Source organism: Chanodichthys erythropterus, chromosome 19, assembly GCF_024489055.1.
Source record: "Chanodichthys erythropterus isolate Z2021 chromosome 19, ASM2448905v1, whole genome shotgun sequence".
In the NCBI taxonomy this organism is placed as follows: Eukaryota; Metazoa; Chordata; class Actinopteri; order Cypriniformes; family Xenocyprididae; genus Chanodichthys; species Chanodichthys erythropterus.
In genome coordinates, this window is record NC_090239.1 from 2,589,046 (window position 1) to 2,606,987 (window position 17,942).

Consider the following 17,942-nt stretch of genomic DNA (forward strand, 5'->3'; position numbering starts at 1 on the left):
TCTGTATGGGGTTTACATGTTTTCCTTGTGTCAGGGTGGGTTTCCAATGCCATGCAAGTTAGATGAATTGGTTGCACTACATTTCCAATAGAGTAAGTGTGAGTGTCCCAGCCAGTAAGGTTGCACATGCCACTGCACTCTCGGGGTTGCATCAATTAAAGGACTATTTAGATGGTTATGTATCTGGAGTAAAATCTGTGTTGAATTACTGATGACTCCACTCTGGCAACCGTGAATTGGGAGCAGCCAAAATAATGAGAGATTAGCTTCCAAATGTTGATGATTTCATGCTAATGTTCATATTTGTTTAATGTTAAACTTTTACTTTGTTGAGTCGCCACTCAGTGCCCACTGTAAAACCTCTTCTGAAAATCCTTGCTTCAAAACAAAAAGAAAATCACTGCTTTAGTTCAAAATATGCAAATGAATATAGCAAATGATGTTTGCTGTTCACCTGAAAACTATCCAAATGGTGAAATAGTATTGGCATATAATTGATCTGAAGTTTCCTTGTATTCTTCAGCTGTGGTACCAGAGACCAGCCCGGTAATGCTGATGAGTGTCCATCCAGGCAGAGGTATTCTGATCTCTGTAGTATTATCACTAACACCACTGGCCCCTTCCAGAACTGCCATCTTCATATTGACCCTGCACCTTATTACTACTCTTGTGTGTATGATCTGTGTCTCTACACACGTACCAATGGCATGCTATGTTCAGCTGTTGAAGCCTATGAAACAGCTTGTGCCATCTTGGGGACACAGATCTCAGAATGGCGCTCGGGTCTGCGGTGTGGTAAGTCAAAATCACATTTCAGCACAGAATATTTTGTGATTTTGTTACCAGTGTTACTTAAATGTAGATTTCTGAACTAACCTGAAAGATGATAAAGTAGCAGGGAGGGGTAATAGGGTCCATAGGATACAAGTTTGTTTTTTGTCCTCTGTGTTCCTATGATGATGAAGAGTGAGAAACTGATTCCAAATGATTCAGTGGATGAATAAGCTGTCTGAATGATTCACAGTCATTATCTGATTTTTATCATTTTTATAACCCGTTTGACCAATCCATAGAAAAAAAAATTACTGTTTAAAAACATGATTAATTCATAAATTGGACATTATTAGCTCATAAAGCCTATGATTTTAATAGTTATGATTTTAAAATAAAATATAACAGGGGGTATCAGAGGGCATTTATATCGAAATCACACCGGCAATTTAATTCTTATGGTCAGGTGGATGTAAAGTGTACTATCTATGGATCTAAAAGGGAAAATTATTAAAAATGAAATGGCTCATTTAATTCACTAAAACAAAAAATATATATCTTGGGGAATACAGAACAATAATCATTTTGGGGCCCAAAATGTTAAGCTCTGGCTCTGTTAACATAACGCATTGTCTTTGTGTTGTATTTCATTTATCTGTGTTTTTTTACGTAGATGTAAGAGATCGCTGTTCTGAACTCCGCTGCTCTGAGAATGAATGGTGTGGGAAGAAAAATGGTGTTTATGGCTGTTTGTGTGACGATGATCAACCCAAACCAGAACCTGACACTTTTGGTTGGTATCAATCAGAAACTATGAAATATCTTCTTTTTTTTTTTAATCATTAATTGCCTTATTTTTTTTTTGTTTTGTTCAGATTCCTTAGAAACCTGTGAAAGCAGCTCTGGCTCCATGTCTGTGTCTCGCTGTCAGCTCTTTGAGGCTGGTTTTCAAGCTGATGTCTTACACCTCAATGATCCCAGCTGCAAAGGAACGGTCCGGAATGGCAGAGTGGAATTCCATTTTGATAATGATGGACACATCTGTGGTACAAATCTTGTGGTAGGTTTAACTATGTATTAACTATTCAAATACACCATCTAAATATTTGTAGTGTCTGTAGAAGCAGCACAGTTTGATCTGACCACTTGGGGAATCTCTGTTGTTCTTTGAGAAGTCACTAGAGAGGTCTGTAAGGGTACTGAATCTGTAACAAGAAAATAAAGGGCTCAAACAGACTTCCCTACAGACTTCTCGAAGTCTTAGAGACATTCAGTGGAGAAGGGTGCACAACACCATGCCATAAAAGAGACTGGAACATGTGCCCACATTCTCCACCATTTATTTGTAAATCACAATTATTTAACTTTACTGATGCAACATTTTGGGCTTTGTAGTTTTTAATGTTATATATATAGTTGAATTAGCTAAGAAAGAAAGAATGAAAGAAAGAAATAAAGAATGAAGAACCTTTTTTTCTCCCCTTTTTTAAGGAGTGTCTATTTAAACTATGTGCAAATAGCCCACCTCATTGGCAGAGGTTATTTACTCTAACTTTGATTAAGCCAGACAAAAAGAAACACATCTGTACACATGAGCAGTGGAATGGAGAGAAAAATGGCTTGTGTTAGCTTTTGACGTGACTGACCAGATTTCAAATCAGTGTTTTCCAAGCTCAATCTTCTCCCTTTTCCCAATGCACATCAGCTCAGAGAGGTGTATATTTTTAAGAAAAACAAATAAAATATTCGAAAAGTGGAAATAAAATGCCCAACAGGTGTTTATTAGTAGAAATAAAGTGTTTAACAGGTATTTAATTGGCCTATGATTGAAACTGGATGTGATGTCCTCGCATTGATCAGACAGGCTGAGACATTGACCGCGACACGTGTAGCTCATAAACCATGGCCCCCTCCTGGACCTTCAAGGACTATTTTAATGATCAACAGGTTTAATATGGTAGAGTTAGAAGAAGGTGTAGTGTGGGCTTTAAGAACAGAGACAAGTAATGTCCCAATGGGGTAGCATACATTTATGATTATCACAGATTATAATATTATTACTACGATACGCTAAGGTGCAAACAGTATCTGCCACTATTTGCACTAAATATAAATAGCATCTAACAACTTTTTTCTTCTTTTTCCCTCATAGTTACTTGGTGTAAAGAAAACACTGCTATAGTGCAAATAGCTGCTGCCTTTTTTAAATATCTTGAATTTAATTTAGGCTAAATAACAAAATGCTATATGTGTTGTCCTCAGGCTAATGGCACCCACTTCATCTATGATAACTTTATTCTGGGGACACCAAGGTCAGAAGGTCTCATCAGCAGAGAGAAAATCCTGAAGCTTTCTTTCAGCTGTGTTTATCCTCAAACACAAACACTTTCCATGAATGTGGAAATCAACCCACTGGAGAGGTGGGAATCTTTTAAGCAGGAAAAACTAATGCACAGTATAAAAATTTGTAAATATACAGTATCAAGAAAAAGTATGCGAACCACTTGCAGAATCTGTTAAAATGTGAATAATTTTAATAAAATATGAGGGATCATACAAAATGCATGTTATTTTCTATTTAGTACTGTCCTGAGTAAGATATTTTACATAAAATATGTTTGCATTTAGTTCACAAGATAAAACAGTAGCTGAATTTATTAAAATAACCCCATTCATAAGTATGTGAACCATTGATTCTCAATACTATGTGTGGTTACCTGATGATCTATGACTGTTTTTTTGTTTTGTGATAGTTGTTCATGAGTCTCTTGTTTGTCCTGAGCAGTTAAACTGAGCTCTGTTCTTCAGAAAAATCCTCCAGGTATGGCAGAAGTTTCGGTTTTCAAGCTTTTTTCGGATATTTCAACCCTTTCCAGCAGTGACTGAATGATTTTGAGATCCATCTTATAACAATGAGGACGGTTGACGGACTCAAAATCTAAAAACTATTAAAAAAGGTTCAAACATTCACTGATGCTCCAGAAGGAAACATGATGCATTAAGAGCCGGGGGGGTGACAACTTTTGGTTTCAAATATCAAGGTAAATTTAACTTTTTTTTTTTTTTCGGGAAACATGCAAGTATTTCTTGCAGTACTAAATGTACTAAATGAAAAACAATGATATTTAAACAAAATAAGAAAAATTGTGACAACTTCATCCTGTTCAAAAGTTGTTGCCCCCCGACTCTTAAAGCATCATGTTTCCTTCTGGAGCATCAGTGAATGTTTGAATCTTTTTAATAGTTGAGTTTGAGTCCCTCAATTGTCCTCAGTGTGAAAAGGTGGATCTCAAAATCATTCAGTCACTGTTGGAAAGGGTTCATATATGCAAAAATGCTTGAAAACTGAAATTTCTGCAAGACCTGGAGGATTTTTCTGAAGAACAGAGCTCAGTTTAACTGCTCAGGACAAACAAGAGACTCATGAACAACTATCACAAAACACAAAAACAGTCGTGGATCATCAGGTAACCACACACAGTATTGAGAATCAATGGTTCACATACTTATGAATGGGGTTATTTTAATAAATGTAGCTATTGTTTTATCTTGTGAACTAAATGCAAACATCTTTTATGTAAAATATCTTACTCAGGACAGTACTAAATAGAAAATAACATGCATTTTGTATGATCCCTCCTATTTTATTAAAATTATTTATATTTTCACAGATTCTGTGAGTGGTTCACATACTTTTTCTTGCCACTGTATGTGAATATACTCCAAGAATATATGCTCTTCATTAACTTGAGATCTTATTTTTTTTAATGGCTCTTGAATATTTCATCAGCATTGTGCACAAGACTCTTCCCACTGGTGAAGGCAGATATCAGGTTCGGATGATTGCATATCAGGATAATGAGTTTACCCGGCCCTTCACTGGTGCAGTGGATGCAGAGCTCAACCAGGATATGCATGTGGAAGTTCGTGTTGAGGGGGTCGACAGCCGCCAGTTTGTCCTGGTGATGGACACGTGTTGGGCTACACCTGTGAATGATCCTGATTACAGCCTCCGCTGGGATCTCATCGTTTCAGAGTAAAGCATAGCGTTTTTTTATTCTTTTAAGCCTTAACTCAAATGAATTATTTTACTAAATAAATAATAATCTTGCATGCTTTGTCTTTCTGTATGTCAGAACTAAAGCACAAGATTCCATTTTTTTTTTTGTACATGGAATACAAACGTGTGATGATTTACAGGAGACTTTTTTGTATCGACTGTCTTTCAAATGAAAAAAAAATGTCATTATTGATATTGTCAGGTGTCCCAATCCAAATGACGACACAGTGGAGCTGCTGCAGAACGGCGTCTCGACATCCAGCCGTTTCTCCTTCAGGATGTTCATCTTCACTGCAAACTCCACTAAGCTTTACCTGCACTGTGCTGTTCACCTTTGCCTTCTGTCAAGCAATCGCTGCTCAATGGTGAGTTTACAAACTTTCCATATTTCATAAAATCGTGATGTTAAATTTTCAAGTGTATCTTTAGTTTTGTAGTTGTGAAATACTTTTTCAAAACATGTGTTGAATTTCAGTCTAATTCATCAATTATATTAGCCAGTGTCTGTTTGTCTTTCTGTGCATATATCTATCTATAGTAAAGTATCTTTAGTAAAATGTGGTAGGTAAATGGTACATGTAAAGGTTTAGAAATCTTCAGTTTATAAACCCTTGTTGAACAAACACTAAGATAAGAAAGGGTTGTATTTTGTTTATTGGCTGCCCTCTTCTGGAGACTTTGTGCACTCCTTAATGTTTCTTATTTGTTCAGTGATATTTAACAGTGATTCACACAGCTGATTTTGCTCTTTTCTCTATCAGGACTGTGACTCTGGACACCAGCGGAGGGAGCGCAGGTCTCTGGACTTCCATGACAGTGCTTCCATATCCATGGGTCCTCTGATGTGGTCTGGAGGGAACACAGGTGAACATTTCATTTATTTTATTCATTTGTAATAAAGGTTACAGATGATTTCTGTCATGAATCTTTACATTTTATTTCATTATATTCTCTGTTCACAGATAAGTGGGTTCCAGACCAAGTGAAGGTATCTGAGGCTTCTTGTCTGTGTGGTTCTCTGATGGTGTTTCTTGTTCCTCTGATGAGTGTCCTGACACACTTTTAGTTTATTTCCACGACATTTTACATGCATATTGTTTATGCCATTTTAATTAATGTTGAACAAAATGTTGATGCCACAGTGGTTGTGGGTTTCTAAACATTTCTTTATTTCATAACTGATATTTTATGTGGCATAAAAGATGAATTATTTAATCATTTACTTTAATTTTTATATATTACATTTATTGTGTACTACTTGCAAGGATGTGCTACAATAACTGAATCATGACCATCACATTTATTCAAATCATGCAAAAACATAACTGGGTCATTCCTGTTCTGTGGAAATCTGAAATTATAATCATAGAAATCTAACTAATATGATTTTCTTTTCTTAAAAATTGTGCTGTAATATTTTATTCAGGTATTTAGTATAAGGCATGTATGAAAAAGATGTAAAAGATCCAAAATGAGGAAATAAATAAATTTGATATTTTTAACAATATGGATGAGGATGGAGGAGTGTTGCTATTTTTACTTTATTTTCTTTTCTTTGAAGAATGATGCTGCACTGGTTGAACTGTTCCTTTTAGAAACGCAAGATGTGGTGATGTTCAGTGAGTGATCAGATTGCCAAAAATGCTCTTGTATTGTTCTAGATTTCAGGAAGGTGAACCCAGCGTGAAAAAGGTGAAAAATTTCAATAACAAACGAACCCATTTCTGGGGTCTTTGAATAAGGCTGAAGCAATAGATGTCTTTCTGTTTTTTATTAAATTTATTTATTACTTTATTACATGTCTTTATTACTTATTTGATTGATAAGATGTTTTTGGTCTAACAATATATTTTAGCTGGTCTAAATTCTAAGTTAGACACAAGTTTGCGCTGTATAAGGTTCCCTTCTAGACAAGCGTGTAAATTGCTTTTTCGGCTGCAAATTTTCAGTAATTTCGATCAGTGCATCAAATGATATAGGCCTAAACTAAATTCATGTATTTACAGTAAAAGAATAAAGAAATAACTTATTGGCTAGGCTACATTTGGAAAAGAACTTCAGACATTCTGGTAGCTGACCATTAGCAGAGCTGGCGATGGGGCAAATACGTTTGGGCAATATATAATAATAATAATAATAATAATAATGTCTCAGCAAAGACCAAACACATTTATTTGTCTCGGCACACGTCCGCTAACAGTAACACAGTGCATCAAGGCTTGCTGTTGTCTTGGCTACCTTACAAACGGCGATGGAAACAACAGTGAATTTTTCCCCCTTTTGTGGTAATTTACCACTATTTTCTATGATCTTCTGCTTGCATTTTTTGGGTTTCAGTTGGATGCTTTATTTTCATCTTTAGTCAATTGAGTTCAGTTCTAAAAAAAAGAAAAAAAAAGGCAAAGGCAAAGGCTACATAGTAAATAGGTGAATCTGCGATGTGGCCCATCACAGGGGCTGCGGGGGTGTCCTGTACGCCCATGTTTAACACGTACTGCAAATAAACATTATTGTAGTACTGGGCAAAGCCGTTAGGTGGCGCATGAAGATGAAGCTCACAAATAGAAAGTAGGTGAAAAGTAATTATATTTTGCTGCGTCATTAAGTAGAACGGTGAATATGAACAGTGACACGTAATTAACAATCCACGCGATATACAATACTATGAATTTAGTATATACATACAAGCATCAACTAAATCTATAAAATGAAGAATTAAACTTGTTAGGAATGCAATACAGCAGATGAACTTGTACACGTGATTTGATATCGCTACTTCAGTGACTAAACAAGCTAGTGGTAATTTACAAATACAATCACACAGTCACTTTACAAACATAAATAAAGAGTCTCCCATTAAAGTATAGCAAAGCACACTTTCATTGTTCCAGTGACTCACGAAATAAATGTCCACTTTATGTAAATTTATCATTAATGTTCAGCCTCAGACAGGGGCGGATCTACCGTGGCACGGGATGGCAGCTGCCACCCTAAGAAATAGCTTTGCCACCTCATCTGCCACCCCAAAATGATCACAGAATAAAATATAAATGTAAGCAGTGTTTCAAGTACTGCTTTTCAGCAGCGGTGCTTCAATGTGATGACCTAAAAAAGTCAGCGTAATGCAAAATAATGGCAAGAAAACATGTCTTTCAATAGACCTTATGTAGCCCTGCCCCTTTTCAGCGCTGCGCTCGTTGTCTTTTGACTTCCGGCTTGTATTTCCACAGTGATCGTATGTATTTATGAATGAACTGCTCATTTTAAAATCCCGTTCTACTGACATTTGTTAAGACACACGCTTTAAACATTACAATGCTCATGATAACTTTTTTTAACTCTACAACACGTAAATCCACTTCACCAGCTAATTATTCTTCAACAGCGATGCCATAGAAATATACAGGGCTACCGCGAAAACGGAAGTTCAAAGACAATATCCTAAAGATGGCGGCGCACATGTTTCTCTGGAGCTGTGTCCGAAACCGCTCACTCGTTCACTCATTCACTATTCCCTATATAGTGTATGGCATTTGAGTGCACTATATCTGCATGGAGTGAACGAAATGAAGTGAGTGAATTCGGACACTGACGTATACACTGTGCGTCGGAGAGCTGGAGCTGTCGCAGAAACGGCTCGACGCGATAAAACAATTTTATCCTACATGTTACTTACATTATAAAATAATGTTAATAACAATAACAATCATAATGACTTTATTTTGTAATCATACATGCCTCCGTGCCAGCTTTGTAGTTTAATTGATTGTATAATTGGTTTGTCATGCTTAATATGGGTTCATAATCATTAAATACTATAAAATACTGTAAACAAAAAATAAACACATTAACAAGTGTACATTATTTCATGCATTTATTCTTTTTAATAAAGTTTTTTTAGTTTGTTATAAACTCTCACGCTCACAGATGAGGTGGTGTTTGAGCGCCCTCAGGCGACTGTTATGATTTGAATACGCTACTGATGATTAACGACAGTCCTCTCCGCATTGGATTTTGGGAAATAGTGCTTCAGCGAGTGTACATCGAATGTACACTCGAAATCAGAGAGAATTGTGGGTAAAAAGTAGTGAACGAATGTAGGGAATTAAGTCACTCACTTAGAATTCGGACACCACTACAAAATGGCCGACACCCGATATAGTGGACTATATAGTGGATAGGGAGCGGTTTCGGACACAGCTTGGAAAATAAGGTCTATAAACTGTGCATAATGGCTGCACGCTCATGCAGTGTGCCCAGTGAAGTCAGCTTTATTAACAAATGATTCTTATGAACCGGTTCTTTGAGAGTCAAAAACACAGCGCAGCCCAGTTCACTTAAGATTTTACTCCTATTTGTGCGTAAAGAGGAAAATTACTGCTTCTCTGCTAACTCAGAAGTCCTCTGAGAAATCTAATCCCATCCAAATAGGTCTGAGATTCATTTTCGTAATTTTTTGGCGAGCTGATTCTCCGACAGACCGCTCCACTTTCATCATGGATAAAGGTCTTTTTGTCATCCGACGAAACAATAACATGAAATCAATAAAAAGATCCGGATCACAGAAAATAATAGCAGAGTTAGTTAAGAATCTAAATCTATTTGAGCTTTTTTCGATTTCTAACACATTATAAGTGATTCAGTTGGCCCAGTTTCCCAAACCATTCGTTCACTTCTAAAAACGAAGACACATTTCTCAAAACGTTTAACAATGACAACATTTGGTAGCAAAACTAAGCTGCAAAAGTTGAGAAAACTTCAGAAGATTTTTGCCTTAAACTTTTAAGTTGACTCAATTGATTTTTAGCTGCATTTATGCAACATTCAGATAAAAAAAATATTAAAATATTATTATTATTATTATTAATGTTGTATGAAAGTGTTGATTTGACAACATAATATTACAGATCAAATACTCAAGATTTCTACATTACATTATAAACAATCAGCAATATGTCAGTAGTCAACAACCATATTGTGTGATTCAGATTGCAAATTTCTGTCAAACATAAGATAAATGTAATAGTTATATAATAAGTAGAGTATGAACTGCTTTTATATTTAGTTTTAACCTATAAAGGCATTCATTGTGTTCCTGCACGTGTGAAAGACTCTTTGGCCATGTTGTATAGCCGGTTTATTCATCAGTTTAACAGGTTTCCGAATGAGTCAGGTAAACATTCGCTTATTTTTCATTGCACATCCATTTATCTTATTTATCCTTATTTATCCATTTACCATTTGTGTCAAATTTCTCTCAATTTCAATTCAACGAGACACTAATAGACTGAGTTTGTTTAGTGAATAATTAGAGTATCTTCATCCTCTTCAGTGTGTCTTTATAACACCTTTATACATGAGGTTTGAGCTTCACTGAGAGCCAATAGATACAATCAGCTCCTAATAATGTTCAGGTTTCCTGCTGTTCATTCACAGAGGAATGTCTGTTTGTCTCTATCGATGGATAGATTATCTCATCACAATTTTCAACTCTTTTACTTTTTTATCAATCATGATCGGCTGCATTTGTTAGGATTGGAATTAACATGATTTGGCCATTTGTAATAATATGCAGAAACTGCAATCATCATTTGCCATTGTGTGATAATGTAAAATAAACTAAAAAGACTGTTAATGGAGTGGTGACAGTTATGTACTGTGAGTAGTTCTGGGGAATCTTGATCAGCTGCATTTGCAACAATTACTGGAAAAATCCACTTTGGTGATAAGAATCATTCATTGTCCAGAATCCATTCTGGTGGTTTCGTAAAAATGAGCCTGACTATCAGGTTTGACTGCACAAACAAAGAAATACGCAGTACTTCTCATGAGATGCACATACTGTAGTGTAGATCAGAGGATGAAAGTGTTCTTTATATTGGTGCCAAGTGTCAAATTTACTGTGTAAATTAAAACCCATTAACTTAATTATAGCTAATGCAATAAATAAATTAACAATAAACATCTTTTTTCCCCCCAGCATTTATTATAACATTTAAAAATACACTCCTGTTCATTGTTAATTCATGTTTTTTTTCATAATACATGAACTAATATTCAATTATACAGCTTGTTAAAACATTCTCAAGCTTCTCATGCTCCCCATTTTGACAAGAGAGTGTGTAAATTACATAATAATGTCATGACTAATATCAGGGCCAGTTCTAGACATCTGGAGGCCCTATAGGCAAAATTTATGTTGGAGGCCCCTGATAACACTTCTCCCCTCTGTAATATTTTTATATTGTAATAATTTTACCATTACTCTCCAAATTAATAACAACTTAAAGCAGCAACTTAAAAAATAAATAAATAAATAAATAAATAAATAAATAAATAAATAAATAAATAAATAAATAAAATAAAAAATCTGTGGCCTGGCCTTAAATAAACGTATCCATATATATTTCCTACCTGTTAGACAGGTAGGAAATATATAACATTGAATAAATTTATCAAACAATTTATGCAGTCTTCACTGCATAAATTATAACGTAGACATAAGCCTTATTAAAGCAATTGTCTCTTGTCTCCTTTGTTCTTTGATGAACATTAACGACAGACATCACAGCAACTGGTTTATTAGGCTGCTGTCACTTTAAGAGCTGCCGCTGCCAAACATGACGCGGATCTGGCGCGCATCTCATTTTCTCACAGGCAGCTCTTTAACTTAATTTAAGACATTATTAAACTCTTTTAAGACTACTCTTATGAAGATACTCGACAAAACAGGCATAATTCTGTGTATTATTGTTTGTTCAAGAGTGAAGGAAACTTGATAGGCCTATTGGGGCACATCTTTCTGTCTTGTCTTTTCTGTGAGTCAAATGCAGTGCACCTTATTCAAAAGTAGTTATAGTTACTAGTTATTTCTATAAAATCGTAACTGAGTTAATAACTGAGTTGCATTAATTAATTACCAGGGAAAGTAACTATTGTTTTACTTTTGAAAAAAAAAAAAGTCAAATAACTTGGATGCCCCCAAAAAGTATGTTAAATAAATAAAATGGACATGGACATTTCTCTGTACTGTAGGCTACTATACGTGTTGGTAGCCATTAAAGAAAAAAGTATTTAGTTTAATATTTATAAATAGGCCTATTATAATGTTATTTTTTAAATTTAATCTATTTGATTATGAAAAGTGAACTGCATGACTAATATAGAAAACATCAAGAGGCGCAATACATCTGGAGTCATGGAGTGGGTCAGACATGATTTTGACCACTTCATTAAGTTTTGTTTTGTAGAAAGCCTTTCTTTAAAGTTAATTTTGTTTTGTATAAATTGTATCTTAATTTTAAGCAATGTTTGATCAACCAATTGCCTGGATTTAATAAATAAAAGCAAATATAGCAAACAATATAATGCAATATCATGGCATGGAGGCACGGGCGCGATCACTTGCACAAGTGTGCGTCTTATAGGCTAAATGAACTGGAACTCAGCGTATAGGCTGCTTGCCTCACAGACATGAGAAAAAATATCTATAGAAAGCTTGAAATGTCTACTTTTTAAAAAAAAAATAATTCAAAACGAAAAGAAATAGGCTATTATTATGTAATCCGAATGAAATGTGCATTCTCTCTAAGCGCGTCCACGGAGATGATGAGAATCAGCAATGTCAACTTCATCTTTGCAGCCAACAAGGATTCAGAAAACATTAGTTTATTAATAAACAATTAAATATTTTTGTCACATTCATAATCATTACTTTTGCAGGCTTTTTATGGCAAGCTTTATTTAGCATTTTGCTTCGCATCACCCACAGGATGTGTTCCTTTTGGCGAGTAGCCTACATCGGACCTACTCTGACACGGTGACATTAAATGGTTCGACATTAAGTGACAATTCATCTATATCCAATGAACAATGAAGCTAGTATTTTGCTTATCTCTTTACTGGTGGAGTAGCGTCAAAGAGCATAGAACCCAATAGGCGACACTTCGATACTTTTTTGCTAACAGCCACTAGATGGCGCTCCGGTAGTGCGGCCGCCATTATGGGGTGAAAATACTAACTGGACCATAGAATCACATCTTACACACCCAAAATCAGCGAATTTCACTGCCAAATCAGAAGCGCAATAGAACAGTTCTTTAAATTAAGTCACCAGTAAATTGTATGGCTCCTACAGTAAATGTTGTATTGCCTTATATATGTTTTATTATCAGTTGTGGAATCCAACCATTCAACCATCTGAGGTAACGTAGTTAGCCTATTTTATTGAGACAGTATTTCCATGTTATGCAACTTTACACATTAATTAATAGTAAATTAATAATTAATACATTTAAGATAATCTCCTATGTGCTGGATCGTTGTCGTTAAATGTTACACTCTAAAAAATGCTGGTTGGGTTGAAAATGGACAAACCCAGAGATTGGGCAAAAATTTAACCCAACAGTTGGGTTAAACAACTTGGGTTGTTTTTAACCCAGCATTTTTTAGAGTGTACCTTGTGTGTTTTCCAAGTCAAGTCAAGTCTAGTCTGTTTTCCCCCTCGGGGTAGTTTTTGTTGTGTTTTTTGTTTTATTTTTATTATTGAATAAAGCTTTTCCTTTCCTGCATTATTGAGTCCTCGCTCCTTCCACCACCACAACCTGACACATGATGCATTGCTGTGTGCGTTATCGCATAATTCCCACTTTTGGACACTTTTGCTTTAACGGACATTAGACAACACTGCAAAATCAAGCTGTTATATTCATATATTTATTGTCAAACATTCACAATTTTTCTGATGCATGTCCTTAATTTAATTTCATATGTTGATATTAATTCAATGTTTATAAGCCTTTTAAAGAATTTTAACCCAAACTGACTGGGTTTATAGAGAGCAAAGGTTTTGTGGAAAACGTGGAAGACTTAAACACAAAGTGTGTAAACTAAACTGTAAAAAGGATTTGATGATCACTAGTGATAGTATTTTATTCTGTGTTGTCATCATTCAGGTTTGATTTCAGCTTTAATATATGTTTCCCCACAAAATGGCGGAAATGCAGGGCTGCTGCTGGGCGCCGGTGTTGCAATGGAAACTTCTATTGAGTGTTGCTTCTTGTTAGTGTATATTCTTTGCTAGTGTCCAGGGGATGTTGCGGTTATGGAGGCCCCTCCTCAAAACCCGAGGCCCTAGGCAATTGCCTGAATTAAACCTTAATGTTCAATTCTTTAACAAAAATTCTTGACATTCATATGTAAAGCATTGCACACCGAAAAACTGGTAAATGTATTTGTGTGTGTTCTTGTATACATTATTTATGAGGACACAAATGTGTATAATGGTATTACAACAAAAACATGAGGACACTTCCTGTGTCTTCGTAAACCAAATGACTTTGTTTAATGAAAAAGTGCAGACAGTTTTCTATGATGGGTAGGTTTAGGGGTAGGGGTAGTGTAGGGGGAGAGAATATACAGTTTAAAATACAGTATAAAAACCATTACGTCTATGGAGAGTCCCCGTAAAGCACATATGCCAGTATGTGCGTGTTTGTGTGTGTGTGTGTGTGTGAAAACATACATTTGTACATATGCAGGAAGAGTGTAATAACTGCTCCTCTGCTAAACCAGTTAATATAGTGTTCACTTCCTCAAAATCTTCCAGAACAGAGGCCAGAGTTGAACATCTTATGAATGAACAAGGATAAATAAAACATACGGGCCTATGACATATGCAACATGCACCAACGTTTCTGTTTGGCCTAATTGTATGTATTCTCTGTGGTCTTTGTAAACCAAGTTTCATGACTAGCATTTGTTGCTGTTTGTCATTGTTTTTTTCTTTTTCTTTTTGTTTTTTTCTTTTTGTTTTTTTCTTTTGTTTTTTTTCCCCTTCATTGTTGGTACCCAACTATTAGACACCAATTTGCCTAATGCTAATCTGCAAACTAGCATGCCATTTCCCAGCTGTCCTGTATGTTTACAGAGGAGACATTACTATCGACATTACTACTATTAAAATGCATCACATAGCCTTTTTTGAATGATGACAAGCTTCTGAATGCAGGTATACACAAGGAAACAATCAGTTAAAATAACAAATCTCTCAATCTCACATGAAAAATGAAAAACTGGTTTAAACTATTTTTGAGTTCCAGTAATGATCCACCCACAGTTAATAAAAGTGCTTATAAGATTGTGAGAGCTGCAGTTCAGCATCACTGTACTGAGCTGCTGAAAAGAGAATCTCAAAGAGTTTGCTCTGATCGCAGGTAAAAATATTTCTGTTCTATATGGGCTCTAATGAGTATGGCTTCTATTTTGTGAAATTTGCCTGTTATTTAAGTATCTGTAAATGTTATAATTGCTTTGCAAATTTGCACAACAAAGAAGGAATAAAATATAGCAAAAGATAAAAAACAGTTGTGTGTGTGTTTTATATGTGTGTGCAGATGCCGTTCGTCACAATGAGGTTTCTGATCTCACTGTGTGTGTCTCTACTGCTGCTGATTAATGGTGAGTGATTTATAATTTGTCTGTAAAATGACTAAATATTTTCCCAATAATAAATAATTATGCTTTAATTTTAACAGGTGAAATAATCAATGAACAAACAACAGGTACAATCATTCTTTCACTTCAACCAATCTTCAGTATATATTTTGTTTTCCATTAAATAAAAGTAATTCATATGGTAAAAAAGTTTTCCTATTGATATAAAACCTTCTCATATTTTAGCACTTTTTTACACATTGATATTCACAGCAGACTTTAGATTTTATAATGCGCTTTTCTTAAACCCAAAGTGCTGCAGTAATAAAATGAAGCAAAAACAACAAAAGCAATACAACAATTCATTAGAGAAAGACAGTAAATGTGTCTTAATCAACGTTTTAAAATGACCCAACGTTGGTGCATTTCTGATGGGCAGAGGAATCACATTCCATAGCTTAGGGGCTCAAATTCTTTTATTATTTATTATTTTGCAATCTGTGCCGGTAACACTTTAGAATTCTGATCCTTCATAAATGAATAACTACACAGGAACAAATGAGTAATGCATTAATAACACTCTAGTATCTACTATTAACTAACAAGAGACTCTGATTAATGAAATCGTAAGTAATAGTACTCAGTTGAATGTGTTAGCTCACTATTAGCTAATCAATTACTACTATTTTTTCATTCATCCCAGAGAACTACTAAGAACTACTATATACACGTTCAAAATGAATGTGAATAATGCGTAATGTATAATTAATTCTAAAGTGACGATCATAGTAACCCTAATGAGTGAAGTATTACCAAATACTTCACAAGGAATTACTAATCATTTGGATCAGTATTCTAAAGTGAGAAACATGATAACTCTCTAGTAACTAAACTTTTGAGTTTTTTGTAAAGTATTGGATAGTAATAACTCAAGAGTTACTCTATAACTCTAAAGTAACTACTAATTATTTGGATTAGTATTCTAAAGTGAAGATCATAGTAACCCACTAGTAATTAATTATGTAAGTGTTAACAAATACATCAGCAGGAATTACTGTACAAAAACATACAAAAACCTCAAAAGTTTACAATGACTTCAGTAGTTACTAGAGAGTTATCATGTTTCTCACTTTAGAATACTGATCCAAATGATTAGTAATTCCTTGTGAAGTATTTGGTAATACTTCAGTCATTACTAGTGGGTTACCATGACCTTTACTTTAGAATCAATTATGCATTATGCATCATTCATGTTAATTATGAACATATAGTTCTTAGTAGTTCTCTGGGAGGAATGAAAAAACAGTAGTTACTGATTAGTTAATAGTGAACTACCACCTACAACTGAGCACTATTACTTACTAAGTCATTAATCAGAGTTTCTTGTTAGTTAATAGTAGTTACTATAGTGTTAATATTGCATTACTCTTTTGTTTCTGTGTAGTTATTCATTAATGAAGGAACAGTATTGTAAAGCGTTACCTCTGTGCCATTTCTTTTGAACTCGCTGCAGTTTTATTTTAACAAACAAACGTTTTAAGACAAAACCCCCAAACCAGGCTTAATGTATTTGGAATTTGTGACATTTATGAACTGCACAAATATCACACACTTTGTTATTTTTTTTATGTAATAGCCTGTTCCATTTTTTTTTTTCCATACTGTTATAGCAGATACAACCACAGTCGCAACCACGGAAACTACAACCATGGAAACTGCAACCACGGAAACTGCAACCATGGAAGCTACAACCATGGAAGCTACAACCATGGAAGCTACAACCACGGAAATTGCAACCACGGAAACTACAACCATGGAAACTGCAACCACGGAGGCTACAACCATGGAAGCTACAACCACGGAAACTACAACCACGGAAACTGCAACCACGGAAACTGCAACCACGGAAGCTACAACGACGGAAACTGCAACCACGGAGGCTACAACCATGGAAGCTACAACCACAGAAACTGCAACCACGGAAGCTACAACGACGGAAACTGCAACCACGGAGGCTACAACCATGGAAGCTACAACCACAGAAACTGCAACCACGGAGGCTACAACGACGGAAACTGCAACCACGGAAACTACAACCACGGAGGCTACAACCATGGAAGCTACAACCACGGAAACTACAACCACGGAAACTGCAACCACGGAAATTGCAACCACGGAAACCACAACCATGGAAACTGCAACCACGGAAACTACAACCACGGAAACCACAACCATGGAAACTGCAACCACGGAAATTGCAACCACGGAAACCACAACCATGGAAACTGCAACCACGGAAACTACAACCACGGAGGCTACAACCATGGATGCTACAACCACGGAAACTGCAACCACGGAAGCTACAACCATGGAAGCTACAACCACGGAAACTGCAACCACGGAAACTACAACCATGGAAACTGCAACCACGGAAACTACAACCACGGAGGCTACAACCATGGAAGCTACAACCACGGAAACTGCAACCACAGAAGCTACAACCATGGAAGCTACAACCACGGAAACTACAACCACGGAAACTGCAACCACGGAAATTGCAACCACGGACACTACAACCATGGAAACTGCAACCACGGAAACTACAACCACGGAAGCTACAACCACGGAAACTGCAACCACGGAAACTACAACCATGGACATTACAACTGGTAATATA

General features: G+C 35.7%; 1 protein-coding gene across 1 annotated transcript in view; it reads left to right on the forward strand.

Moving 5' to 3' along the window:
* LOC137008302 (alpha-tectorin-like) overlaps nt 1-17,938 on the forward strand; it is a 39,139-nt gene extending 21,201 nt beyond the window's left edge. Inside the window, exons 20-28 of the mRNA XM_067370273.1 lie at nt 524-795; nt 1,445-1,564; nt 1,647-1,831; nt 3,034-3,191; nt 4,562-4,807; nt 5,034-5,196; nt 5,593-5,695; nt 5,794-5,896; nt 16,936-17,938. Of these exons, the coding sequence (XP_067226374.1) occupies nt 524-795; nt 1,445-1,564; nt 1,647-1,831; nt 3,034-3,191; nt 4,562-4,807; nt 5,034-5,196; nt 5,593-5,695; nt 5,794-5,896; nt 16,936-17,938 (2,353 nt within the window). The remainder of the gene's footprint in view (nt 1-523; nt 796-1,444; nt 1,565-1,646; nt 1,832-3,033; nt 3,192-4,561; nt 4,808-5,033; nt 5,197-5,592; nt 5,696-5,793; nt 5,897-16,935) is intronic.
* The last annotated feature ends 4 nt before the right edge of the window (nt 17,939-17,942 follow it).